Below are 13,805 nucleotides of genomic sequence, written 5' to 3'. Positions count from 1 at the left end.
TGTGGTTTAGCATTTTTTAATTAGTTGAAGACATCAAAATATCATTAATAAAAATTATAATTCAAGTATTAAATTATGTGACAATAGATAAGTAGGTTGAAGTATGATATTAGGATTCAACAACTAATATGTAAAATCCAAGTACGTTACGTGTAAATAGATGAAATCAATTAGTCATACATGATCTTGATTTTGATTTTCTTTTATTAATTAAAAGATTGATATTGATATGCCAATTCAGCATTCAATTTTGTTGACCTCATTATTTAATTTTTTTTATGAAATATTATAATTCATTAAAAGATTAGGGAGATTTTAAATTCGAATATTGGGCCAAATATCAGATTAGGCCCAATAAAACTTTTGGGGCCTGATTTCTTTTTATCTAAAATAGGCACGTGGGATATCCGGAACCACAAACAAAAAAAAAAATCTTGTGTCATTATGCTTAATCTTCATTATTATGTGTTCCACGTAATCTTATTTGAACTCACAAAATCTAACTAGCCACTGTGAAGTTCACAACAGATTTATAACAGAAAATAGTAATAATAAAATTAAGAAAAGGTCCAATAATAACCACACAACAAAAGCTTGGCTGTAACATTCACTTCTACTTCTGCGGTTTCTTATATTCTATTCTAAATTTCTCATTGGAAGAAATGGCATTCCCACAGCTTATCCCTTCTCCCACTTCTTCTTCTTTACCTCACAAACCCTCCTCAAACCCTTTAACACTCTCCCTAAACCCTAAATCCTCAAACTCTCTGCACCATCTCAATCTCGCCGTTCTCCGCCACCGCTGCCGGAAACTTAATTCCACTCTCCGCTGCTCTGCCTCTTCCTTCTCCGAGAAGCACCACACCAACTCCCCCAACTCCGATGACGTCGTTGAGCTTCCTCTCTTCCCTCTCCCTCTGGTGCTCTTCCCCGGAGCCATCCTCCCCTTGCAGATCTTCGAGTTCCGCTACCGCATCATGATGCACACACTCCTCCAAACAGACCTCCGCTTCGGCGTCATCTACACGGATGCCGTCTCCGGAACCGCCGCCGTTGGCTGCGTCGGCGAAGTCATAAAGCATGAGCGCCTCGTGGATGACCGCTTTTTCCTCATCTGTAAGGGCCAGGAACGGTTCCGAGTGAACAGTGTGGTGCGCACGAAACCCTACCTGGTCGCGCAGGTGACGTGGCTGGAGGACCGGCCATCTCCCTCCACCGACCTCGATCTGGACGGGCTGGCCACCGAGGTGGAGACCTACATGAAGGACGTTATCCGGTTATCCAACCGGTTGGGAGGGAAACCGGAGAAGGAGGTTGGGGATTTGAGAAGAAACCTGTTTCCAACGACGTTCTCGTTCTTCGTTGGCAGCACCTTCGAGGGCGCGCCAAGGGAGCAACAAGCGCTGCTTGAATTGGAGGACACCGCCGCCAGATTGAAGAGGGAGAAGGAAACATTGAAGAACACTCTTAATTACCTCACTGCTGCTTCTGCTGTTAAAGATGTTTTTCCCTCTTCTTCCAATTCTTCTTGATTGGTGATTTATACTCTATACCCAATGTATTGTTGCTTGTAAGTGTAACTTCGTGGCAACATATTGAGAAAATAGTTGTAAATTCTTTTCGTGCGTAAACTCTGCTTGCATTTTTGTTCTTTACTGTGATACCCATTATATACTGCGTTACTTGATAGATAAAGATAGTATATGCCATTTGATCTGCGGATTCAATACAAGTAGTGCTGCAGGCTAATAGAATATTTAATCTATCTGTCTCATTTCGCCACCTGATGCAGACAGTTAGAAGCATATTCTGTTTTAGAATAAAAATGCACATCACATGATTTGATGTTCTTCTGTGTTCGTATTTTTTAGTAATGCTTTTTCAATAACTTGCTCTTTTAAGTGCTAAGTGGATGTGAATTGTTATGACTGTTCATTGGCTTTAACTGTTTCGATTTTAATAGGATTTGCAATTTTGGAATTATTGGTGTGGAGACAATTTTTAGTTTGTGACTAGAGTTTTGTTGAACATATTTGATTATTAGTTTGAAGTCTACTATATCTGCAGACTGAGGTTTGAGGTGAGCAAACTAAGATCAGAGCATTACTAATCCAAATTTATACAATTGGTTATCCGATTTCACTTAGCCTGCAAACAAAAACACACATCTACATTGGCAGAACTGGCACTGATGGAGGATTCAGGGTGGTTTATATTGTCAATATCTGTCACCTCCCTGTCTTAACTCCTTTTGTTTTGGACTTAAATAAATAATTCTAAGATTTCCTAAAGAAAAAAAATTTGCATGTTTTAGTTTTAATGTAATTTTATAACTGAAGTTGATCTGAACGTATTCTATTCATATTATACTTCATTTATGTTATAGTTCATAATCAATTTCAAGCATATGTGTCAAAACTCAAGCATCATGATGTAAAGACCCCACAAGTTAGCATTGGTAGAATTTATTGATATGAAAATCACATACGACAACTTTAAAATGGACAAACTCCCAATGTAGTTATTCACAATTTTAGAAGCTAGCGATTGTAGCTAAAACAAAAACGTTTCCTCTATATAATAGAACTGATATGTTATTAGGGTTGTACAAGCATTCCCTACTGGCTTATCCAATCAATATCCTTACACAATATCGAATACAATCCATTTGTCAAAACTTGATTCCTTTTGAGCGCTAATAGGCTACCCGTGATAAAATAACCCATTAACACAAATAAATAGGATAGCAACTATGAATCATACAAACGGATGATGTTGAAAAACTTCAATGAGATTTCCAACCTCTTGGCTTGTTGGAGAAATCTTGATTTCCGGTTGTGATTGTTGTAGTCTCATTTGTAATCTGCAAGTATAGAGAAAGTCAGTAAGTATATTTGTTTTATTAAAAATGCAATGCTAATTACACAATTTTCTGATATATTCTCTTTTATGTGGAATACTACAATGTTAGTATTTTTTAGTAAAGAATTGCATCAAATGGTAATGAACTAAAAATTGTTGAATTGAAATATGTTTTACTGTGACATAAACGTCTGCAAATCGATATCCAGGTTTTGGGCACCATATTACATCATTTACTTGTGATGAGCACAGGTAAGGAGTTCATACTAACCTTTAAACATTGGCTCTTTTTTGTATCACAAATTGGATAATCAAGGGGGCAGCAATGCCGCTTGTCTTTACAACACACAGCAGAAGTTAACCCACAGCATTTCCAAGAAAAACATATTCCAAGAAAGCTCTTGGCACAACAACATGTTTCTCCTTCTGAACAGTGAGTGAACAGATTACATCTTACAGGAGCTGGGGGAGGAGGAGGATTAGGCTTGGTCTTGATAGGATATGAAGCTAACGTGTTGATTCCACATATCCCTTTGGAATCGCCACTGTTCCGTATCATGTGTATGTAACCATTCATTCCCCAATATCTTCCCCATGAGTTCTTTACAATCCAATAATCAACTCCATTTTCTGAACCATATCCTACTATCAATACTGCATGATCCAAAGCAGTTGAGCATGTCCGGAGAAGATACCCTAAAACATCGATATTTTATAGCCATTGTTAATTTTAAGATAGATAGTACAGATATATGTGATAATAATACGAATAAGTCAGTGCTCATATTGATCATTGGACTACCAACCTGTGAGTACAACTGGAAAGCTCTGTCACTACCACATATGCCTACACTTACAGGCTGTGAAGCAACGGCCTTTAGTAGCTCTTCCTCGTTCGGAGGCAAATCAGCATAATCATCAATTGTAACAATACGCCTTTTTAACTGTAGATTAGATGCAGGAAGAAAGGTGAAAACAGATAATAAACATACTAATATCAGAAAAACAAATAAACAGAGAAGGAAGAAAAGAAAGACAATAAATTTCACAAGCAGTTTTCTGATTTTTGACCCTTGTTACCAGAAGTCACATATTAAACACTGATTAATTTCAGTCATACTCGGTGGACTCTAACAATTTTTATCTTTTTTTCTTTTCTCTTGATCTCAAGATCTAGTTACAGGAGAAATCATGCAATATGGTGCTTGAACCAACAGGGTGGGTATACAATTGATAGACTGAAACTTAACAATTCAACATATTGGAGGTAAAGCGGCTGAAGAAGCAAAAATACCTTGTCCTTATTGCAAGACCGTTGCCGAGCTTGATATGGATAATCATCCTCTGTATCGATCCCTTTGTTGTCAATGATAAATTGGTATGCATAATCCATTAGTCCACCTTCACAACCACTGTTGTAGGATGTATCACAATCTACCAATTCTTGTTCAGAAATGCTTTCAAGAGACCCAGTAACAATCTTATTTATACCTTCAATTGCACCAGTAGCTGAGAACGCCCAACATGCACCTAGATAACACACATCTTAAGTTGTCACTGAATTGTATCATGAACAAATCATAGTGACAACTAAAAAGTCCAAGAAGAACAAATAGTAGGTCACCAAGGACGAATTCAAAATCAACCAAAGAATTTTTGCACAATATACAAGACTCAAGAGTGATAAGTAGCTTTCTAGTTTCAAAAGTATCATGAACAAATCATAGTGGCGGCTGGTTTTACGTAAAACCAGCTAACCATACAAAAGTTGTTTGACAAATTAGAGGCCAATTAAACACTACCTAAACTCCTAATAATAATCTAGTTATACCTACGATTGAAAGTTTCATATCGATTAGAGATAAAACCAATTTTATAGTAATTATGAAGCTACAAATCTCACATTACAAGCAGATTATGTACGATTGAATTAGACTTAATTAACATGGTCATGGATTAGAACCTATCCTAACGAAATTTTATGCTTGTGGATTTATTGTTCTACATGCTATTGAGTTGCTATCGGACCACCCATTAATGTATAGTCTCACGTTAGAGATGTATATACCTCGACGTGAGAGGAAGATATTGAAAGTATCATAGTTATTAAAGACCAATTTGGAGTATATATGTAAGTGCAAACTTTACTCTTACAAGCCAATTTGTAAGGTTGAGTTAAAGTTAAAATTAAAGTCTACTTTTTACCACTTGCATTTAGAAAAATAATTATCTCTTTAAAACTACTTACTAATTATAAATAAAAAATATTGGAATTTGGATTTGAGATTAGCATACCCCGAAAAGCGAATTCATCAAGTGAAGATTGTTTCTTTATATAAGCCATTTACCAAGTATGCTAGAATCTCTAGCACAGCCTGAGCATAAAATTGGTAGGTTTCCATATTCACAAATGGTTGCATAAACCACTGGAATATTCTTTCATAGAATCTTAAAACTGACCAAACTTCATAATTAGATGGCTCTCCTCCCCATATATTACATTATTTATTATATCACTAGTTAGTGTACAATCTCTAACATAACCTTCAGGCGAAGGATTAAGTATCTCCAATATGAAATTTGCACAACTAACATATGCGAGCGGGCTATAATAGATGGTCCAATAAAGCCTACTAGCTGCTGTAGTGTATAATTTTAACTTCTTTTTATTTTTCTTTCCCAAAAGTACTTACAAGAAGAAATGTGTAGCCTAAGCTGCTGTCTAATACAACTTCAAAATTGAGCTTGGAGTGAGAGTTAGGTACTACTGCCACTAGTTATGGGCATTATTTAATCGCATCATGAATGATCAAAGAGGAATGTTCGACGACTAAGAAGTAAAACTATTTGATAATTTTTAAAAAGGGCGTATAAAGAAGATATGGGGAGTACCGCAGCTTGCTTGGTCTTTGACGGGTGTAACGGCGCCACTCTGTCTCCAATCGATCTCAGAAGGAAGGTGTAGAAGGTGACGGGGTTGTTGATTCTGAACCCGCTTGAATCGAAACAGGAAGGGGAAAATCCAAGGCGTGAGGTTTTGAATTCATGGTGGGTGAGATCGGCGAAAGCGTTGAGGGAGAGGGTGTAGGTAGAATTGTTAACATTGGCGTTCTGGTTGTGTTGGGAGACAAAGGCATAGTTGTCCTCGAACACGCGGAACCTATAGCGTTTCTCTTCCTCGGAAGAATAGGTTTTGGCGTGTTCCTTGCACCACCTTTCGAACAGATCGGAGGTGTTGGAGGCAGAGGCGAAAGGCAAGAACAGTGTGAAGAGGAGAATGAGAGACAACAACAATTTCATCGGACCTTTCGTGGAAAATCAGAATTTACAGCGCTGAGTTGAGTTGGAATTCCTGAAAAGGAGGAATGTAGGAGGGAGCAGGGTTGAGGAAGCTACTTTTGGATCAAGACATCCAATGATCCACACGGTCCCGGCTCCCAACTACAAACCACACTCTTTGGATGTTCTATCCAATTAAAATTTATTATATTTTATTTTTAAAAATAAATAAATAAACACGTTTGTTTCAAAATTGAACACGCAAAAGAGGTGTACCTGAGGCATATAATTTGATTTAATGACAACGTGAATATATTAATAGGTTGTGGGAGCCGTGACATTGACTCAGAGAAAACGCGAAAAAAGAGATTATCAGTTAATTTTTCACGCTATATTTAGAAAATATAAAGTTAGTTTGAAATATTTCAAAAAGAGGACGAAAGATATTATGAATTTAATTTTTTTCATTAACAAAACTAACCATTAACATTGATAAAAAATATTATTATATAAAAATTTGGGTTGATCCGTTTTTAACTCAAATATTTGGTCTCCTGATTAAGAGTTAAATTTGTTGATACATCTTACATTATGTATGATATATAGTATCAAACGGTTAATACTTAGGACCGTTCAATCGCTACATCAACAACCATCAACTAGATTAAATAATTTTATTGATGTTGGATCATAATTAGATCAATGTTTAAGTTATTATTGGATTAATAGTTCAACAGATAATAGAATAATAGTAGAATGATTAAATGATATTGATTAACGATATCTGATTAAAGATGTTGATAAATTGTTTATCTAATCGAATCTAAAGGTAAGTTTGTTTTTATTTTATTGGATCTATGCTGGATCATGAGATGACTTATATATATAAGGTCAAGGCCAAAAGCCATGTACGTTCAACTATATTCAAAATACTCAATTGTAATAAACAATTCACTAATCACGTCTAACTTAAGTATCAAAATACCTTTTGCTACCTTACTTCCCGTTCAAGAATGAAAGCGTTCGGAACAGACGACTTAAGCATTGAATCCTAAGAATGACAGTCCTAAAGAACTTACACATATCCTACAAAAACATTTTTTGCAAGTCGGCGGGTTACTTTAACAAAAAAAAAATTAAAAATTATGCAAATTATAATAATGGTATGGTTTGATGTTATATTTTTAGCGCATTCCATAATAAAATTAAATTATTTAAACAGTATATTTAACAACATTAAAATCACAACTTATTGATTATTTTAAAATAATTTTATTTCGGCTTCTTCTTAATATAATTTTCGGCTGATTATAGAAAATATGTAATTGTCTGTTTTTTCAATGAAAGATACGTCTTAATATATAGAATGAAGGTTCACCACTATAATGAAATAATTTTCTTCGTTTTATAGATGACACGTGTGATTTATTAATTAATATTAAAAAGTATACATATATTAGATTTTGAATTTGAGCAAACTTATTATTTAATTTAACGAAAAAGAAAATATATATTATACTAAGTGATTTTTTTGTATTTCTTTTATTAAATTTAATCTAACTCGATTTAAATTAGATTGAATTTGATTTAAATTGCATTGAAGTGAGACACATCAATTGGATTATTAGTTTCAGATTTTGTGGTCAACTATTTTATTTTTTGCTTAGATTTAAAATATGTTATTTTCAAAAATAATTTAATAACTAATTTATTTTTTAATTAAATGATGGTGTTTTACAATCAAACAATTAAACTGATCCAAAATTCCTTTTAAGGTTGAAGGGTTTAGTAGCATCTAATCAAACTTATTAATATATAATCTTTATAGGCCTTGATTTATATAGATTGGAGTCCATAAAACGTACAAAAAAAAAACGCTTATAATCAAAATGTTCGTAGAAGTCTTACAGGGATCACACTTATGGGCAAGGGTCAATCATGGGCCAATGTTTTTAAAAGTACTACATTTTCCTTAAAAAGTATCATTCCAAAAATATTTACCTAAAAATGATAATATGAAGTGAAATTACATATTTAAGTTAGTATAATTATGGAAAACTATACACAAAAATAAAGTATAATTCAATAGAGATGTTTTATATTTATTTTATTAAAAAATAAATTAATTTATATTTATTATTGTATTTAGTATATGTAGGAATAGTAATGAAGTGAGAAAAGTTTGTTTATCTCTCATTCCCCTTGGATATAGTACATGTGCAGATAAACATCTTTTTCCTGGTTTAATACTAAATAATTAGTTTTAAAAAATACGAAAAAATATTGTATAAAAAATTCTATGTTAAAAAAAAAAAAAAAAAAAAAAAAAAAAAAAAAAAAAAATATCTACGAATAAAATTTATTAAAATTTATTATATAAATTTTAAATCAGAATACCAAATAATAATTAAACAAAATAGAAAAAATCATATAAAATACACAGTGAACCAAAATTGAAACCTTAAAATTAAGAGAATCAATCATTTTCATGTTAAAAAAATAATAAATAAAAAAAAAATAAAAATAATCAAATTTGTGATTTGATAACTATTTGATTCACATAAATTGTAAATATTTAAACATAGCTATAAAAAAATGTCATCAAGATTGTAATTTGAATAAATAACCTTAGAAAATTAAAAGGATTTATGAATAAAGAACAAATCAAATAATTAAAAAATGTATAATAAACTTTTTTACAAAATTAAATAGTAATATTTATATGTATATATATTATTAAGTTATCTAATAAATTATAAATATTTTAATAATTTAAACGTGAAAAAATAAGATGAATATTGAAATATATATAAAAATAACGATGAGACAAATATACGCATATCAATCATTGTCTTTATATTTAATTAAAAAAATCAGATATTATTTATACTAATTCTGGTATACAATGCATTGATTCTTCTAAAATAGAAAAAAAGTTTATAAATATCACAGAAGGAGTTTATTTATTGTTATCTTTATACATTATAAATTTAGTACAATGTGATACTAAATTAGTCAAGGATGTAAATCCATTTTACTTAAAAAAGTTTATTATGTTTATAATATTCACCAAATGAAAAGATAAATAATTATTTGTTAATATTTATATCATCTACAACAAGAAAACAATATATTATTTTCCAAGTACGGAAAGATAATTTATTGACTCGAACCACCAATAGTATATATAAAATTCTTCGTAATTCTTTGGAACTTTGACAAAACACTTTTGGAATTGTTTTCATGATAGTACACAAATATCTTTTATATATATAAATAAGTGGTTGCAAATAAGCCAAATGGTGTGTCCACGCGGGAGAGGTAACCAGAAATACAAAGTTGGAATTCAAACTAATGGAGAATAAAATGAATTTCAAAGAATGTGAGCACAAGAGAAAAATTATAGATACAAAAGTAATGAAAATATTGAGTGTAAAACATGCCTAAAAATAATATTTAAACTAATAATTACACTTTATATTAATTAGTTATATGATTAATATAAAAGAAAAATAGTTAAAAAATAAATAAAAATATAAAAAATGTACAAACCCAATATTTTAAATTTATTTATATGGAGTGGTTTTTTCTCGCTTACTGTGTGTTTGTTTGTGAATGTTAGTGTTTATGTTTGCCTTTCTTATTTATTTGGAAATATTAATTTTGTGAAAAAATGTAAGAGACTTTAGTTTACTCTTATATGGATGTGTGTCTAGTAATATAAATTCTCATATTTAAGACGAGGTATTAATTTAATAAAAGCTAATTTATAATAATATTTTAATTTGTGTAAATCCTGAAGTCCACACTTCTAAGGTGCAGTTATTCTTCAAGTTCTAGAAGACACATATATTTCAAGGCTCTTTGACCTTATACCACCGTATACATATATTTATACATTATATATTCCATGTCATGTCACGTGTTAATGATGCATTTATACTATATATTACATGTTAGGTTGTTGTATATATTATACAATAAAATTTAAATTTTAAATCTTAAATCTTAAATTCTAAATTTTAAACTTTAAATTATAAATTATAAATTATAAATTATAAATTATAAATCTTAAACCTTAAATACTGATACACAAATATTTTTTAAATAAAAATTTTGGAAACAACACTGACAATACATTATTTAAATGAGGTTATAAAAAATACTAAATTAACCGAAATTAAAACACAAATATTATAATTGAATTGAACAACCTTAAAAAAAAGACAAAATTAATATTTAAGTATCTCCATTTATTATATATTTAATTTAAAAATATTATTAAATTCTTAAAAAGGCGATTATATAATATAAAATTTATTTAAATTAAATATCAAACAATACAACATTAACAGTATGCATAGCTGGGAAAATAAAAACAAAGAAAATGGTTATTTTGGATAAAAATGTTGTAATTGGTTGATTGCTTCAGTGGGCGCTCCTCACGTGCACCCTGCAGACTTCATCACACGAGTTGAGAGACACGTCACGTGTTTGCTTTGAGAAAACTCACACACCCACCACACGGTGAGTCGTCACGAACACGAACCCAAGGAATTGCAATCGGATCGTTTCGTAGTCACAGCACCTCAGTCTCGTAACTGGTGCCTCCTTTCACTGTTCGCTTCTCTCGTCTTCTACCAAGCCATGGACCTCGATCCTCGTCAATACGAAAACGTTGTATGCTTCTTTTTCCTGTCCGTGTTCTACTGTTTCGACTTCACTTTTTTCTTCATGATTTTATTTTTGCAACTCTACTGTGTCGTCAATTTCTCATATCCCGATCCTCTCTGTGGCCACTATTCACTTCCGTGCTCCTTTCACTTTTCCTTGTTCGTCGAGTCTTATTTCCCTGTAGAACTCGTAGATGCTTATTGAGGTCTCCACTAAAGTGGAGACCCTGGTGAGTAGTTGCCTTGTGGATATTAATAATATGTTTTGTTTTGCGATAAATGATTTCTTACTCTCTGGAAAACTCTTCGAATAATTAGTTTCTGAAAGATATTTCCCAACCCTAATTTCTCATGGTAGAAAATTGAACAGAAGAGAAGAGGGATTGAAAATAAAAATGTAATATTTATTCTGCCCTGTATACTCTATATTTCTCTCACACGAATTACTACTAATATGCGTTTTGGCTCCGGTGATTCAAAACTTTTCCCTCAAATTTATGTTTAAAAGAGAATGTAATTAATCCTCTGTGGGTTATTTGAATGGATAAGGCGTGATTTTGCATGACCGTGTCTTTCAAACCGTCACTCTTTTCTTTGGGATGAAATGAAATATTGTTCCTCGTTAAGTGTCTTTGAGTCTAGAGACTTCACCTGTCTTGGATTTGGGCGTCATTCCCTCCTCCTAATTTTTATATACAAAAGAAAAAGAATTGAGCTAAGATTGAACCCTTGTAGTATGTTTTGGTGGGTTTCTAGTTCTTTGATTGTCTTACTGAAATTAATCCATCATTTTTTCTGGGTTACTTGAATTTACAGGCTATAAATGATAATGACATCCACAGTGTTGTTCTGTCATATCTCATACACAATTGCTACAAAGAATCAGTAGAATCATTCATTACTAGCACTGGGACAAAGCAGCCTGCAGATTATTTGGAGGACATGGACAAAAGGAAAAGTAGGTTTATGGTTATTTTTTGGTACACAAAATTCCTTCAAGATTTTTTTTTTGGGTGTTTTCTGGTTATACTTTATTTGCTTGCTTATCCTAGAATTTTGTGTGTACACTAAGTGTTCATTCATAACAACTTTTAAGAAATTTTCAAATCTAAATGCACGTTGTCAACCCCAACACGAGGGATGCTGAACTGTTGTTCGCTTTAATACTACTTAAAACATCTGTGATTCTTATTCTTTAGACGACTTTTGACTTCTGTCTTGAAATACATTTGAATTTTGATTAGACCTTTTTTGTTTATGGTGTCAGTTCCTGAAACTTGGAGTGAATCTGGTTTTGGTTCCTTAAATTTGAAAGAGTTCATTTTTATCACTCAAATTTAGAAAAAAAGTGGTTTTAGTCCCTAAACACTAAATTAGAGGAACTAAAAACAACCTTAAACAAACATTTTATGTCTTTCAAATTTAGTATTTAGGGATAAAACTATATTTTTGAAAATTTTGAGGGGCTAAAAGAACTTTTGTAAGTTTGGAGGATTACAATGAGATTTGTCCTAAATTTTAGAGACTAAAAACATATTTAAGTCTACTTTCTTTCTTGCATCTTTTTTACTATGTAAAGACATCTCTATTGAGCTTCGATTGACATTTTAAGATATATTACTGTGCCACAAACTGTGCTGGGAAATTCTCCACACACTTACGAAGATAATTAGGCTTTTTATTGGATCTTATTATTATTAATGAAAACACTTCATGATAAATTTCATTTTTTCTTTAGGAATCTTTCACTTTGCACTAGAGGGAAATGCACTCAAGGCCATTGAGCTTACTGAGCAGCTAGCACAGGATATTTTAGAGAAGAATAAGGATTTGCAGTTTGATCTACTAAGCCTTCATTTTGTTGAGCTTGTGTGCTCCAGGAAATGGTAAGCATAATTTGATTTTGTCTCTCAAAGAACCTGTAGACTTCCTACTTTCATATATTTTCATTTTATTGGCAGCACAGAAGCTTTGGAGTTTGCTCAGACCAAGCTGGGCCCTTTTGGAAAGGAGCCCAAATATATGGAAAAACTTGAAGTATGTCTGGATTTCACATAGCTTTTTTGTGATGTATGTGTGTGACTGTGTGTGCTTAAGATTGAATTTTTGTTATGCTACCGGCAGGATTTTATGGCCCTTCTTGCTTATAAGGAGCCAGAGAAATCCCCAATGTTTCATCTCCTTAGCTTAGAGTATCGGCAGCAGGTTGCAGATAGTTTGAATCGGGCTATTCTTGGTTGGTTAACTTGTTATCTGCATCTTTCTTTAATATATTTTGTTGCAAATCATGGTGCTTTTTCTTATCCATGTTTTATGTGATTTTTTCTGTGATGGTGGGTAATTGGCAGCACACTTGAATCTTCCCAGATACACAGCAATGGAGAGGCTAATACAGCAGGCTACAGTTGTTAGACAATGCTTAAGTCAAGAAGCGGGCAAGGTAATGGGTGTTGCTTATGAAATTTAAGAATTGATGCAAAGTTCTGTCTAACCTGCAAAATCTTGGATTGCTCATCTCTTCTTGGACCAGTAAAAGGAGATGTAGCCAGCTACTATAGTATGCAATATTGGTGTTCGAGCTGATTCTTTCATTATCATTGCAGGATGGGCCTCCACCATTTTCCTTAAAGGATTTTCTCAAAAGTTGATGGATAGACGATTGGGAAATGAAGCCGTTCTTGTCACATATCGGATTGGTTAATGGTTTTATCATAGGTGTAAAGTTTTTTAATACCTTTTCATCTATAAATTATTTGCTGCTAAGATCTTTTTGGTCTTGCTGCAATTTTGTGAAGCATGAGTAATCCATTATTAGCTATGGGGAAAAAATGCAATTGGAACCGGATTGAGATGATTCTTCCTGTCTGTGGCAGTTAGATGGTCTCGTTTAGGGCCTAATTTCAACTGCCATAATTTCTACTAATTTAAGTTATTTTCTATCCATTACAAGTTTGAACAGACAAAATTAATTATCAGAGTTCCTTTAGATGA

At 32.4% G+C, this 13,805-nt stretch overlaps 1 protein-coding gene and 1 pseudogene across 3 annotated transcripts; one reads left to right on the top strand and one right to left on the bottom strand.

Annotated features, from left to right (window-relative positions):
• Window positions 1-2,494: 2,494 nt before the first annotated feature.
• Window positions 2,495-6,308, bottom strand: LOC148202023 (cysteine proteinase COT44-like; annotated as a pseudogene). Its single transcript, XR_015784929.1, has 5 exons — window positions 5,755-6,308; window positions 4,157-4,392; window positions 3,669-3,806; window positions 3,134-3,558; window positions 2,495-2,863 (listed from the first exon to the last, which is right to left on the bottom strand). The product of XR_015784929.1 is annotated as a cysteine proteinase COT44-like (transcript).
• Window positions 6,309-10,638: 4,330 nt separating this feature from the next.
• LOC148202022 (uncharacterized) lies at window positions 10,639-13,805 on the top strand. Of its 2 annotated transcripts, none has more exons than XM_088108316.1 (7): window positions 10,639-10,818; window positions 11,631-11,772; window positions 12,553-12,700; window positions 12,776-12,851; window positions 12,939-13,050; window positions 13,163-13,254; window positions 13,418-13,805. In XM_088108316.1, exons 1-7 carry the CDS (start codon window positions 10,789-10,791, stop codon window positions 13,460-13,462), a joined length of 645 nt encoding a protein of 214 aa, XP_087964442.1. In that variant the 5' UTR covers window positions 10,639-10,788; the 3' UTR covers window positions 13,463-13,805. The 2 variants fall into 2 exon arrangements, with proteins under 2 accessions (XP_087964442.1, XP_087964441.1); XM_088108315.1 differs by having other exon boundaries at window positions 10,642-10,821.

Source organism: Vigna umbellata, chromosome 3 (genome assembly GCF_029865625.1).
Source record: "Vigna umbellata cultivar VRB3 chromosome 3, Vumbellata_1.0, whole genome shotgun sequence".
In the NCBI taxonomy this organism is placed as follows: Eukaryota; Viridiplantae; Streptophyta; class Magnoliopsida; order Fabales; family Fabaceae; genus Vigna; species Vigna umbellata.
The sequence above is the reverse complement of the archived record's forward strand: the minus strand, read 5'-3'. Positions and strand labels throughout refer to the sequence as shown.

What these genes read in the sequence shown, in the direction of transcription:
- LOC148202022 (XM_088108315.1), top strand. Translation starts at nt 10,789, where the DNA reads ATGGACCTCGATCCTCGTCAATACGAAAACGTT. An exon ending in CTCGTCAATACGAAAACGTT is followed by an intron (nt 10,822 to 11,630) that starts GTATGCTTCTTT and finishes TTGAATTTACAG; the next exon opens with GCTATAAATGATAATGACAT. An exon ending in AATATATGGAAAAACTTGAA is followed by an intron (nt 12,852 to 12,938) that starts GTATGTCTGGAT and finishes TGCTACCGGCAG; the next exon opens with GATTTTATGGCCCTTCTTGC.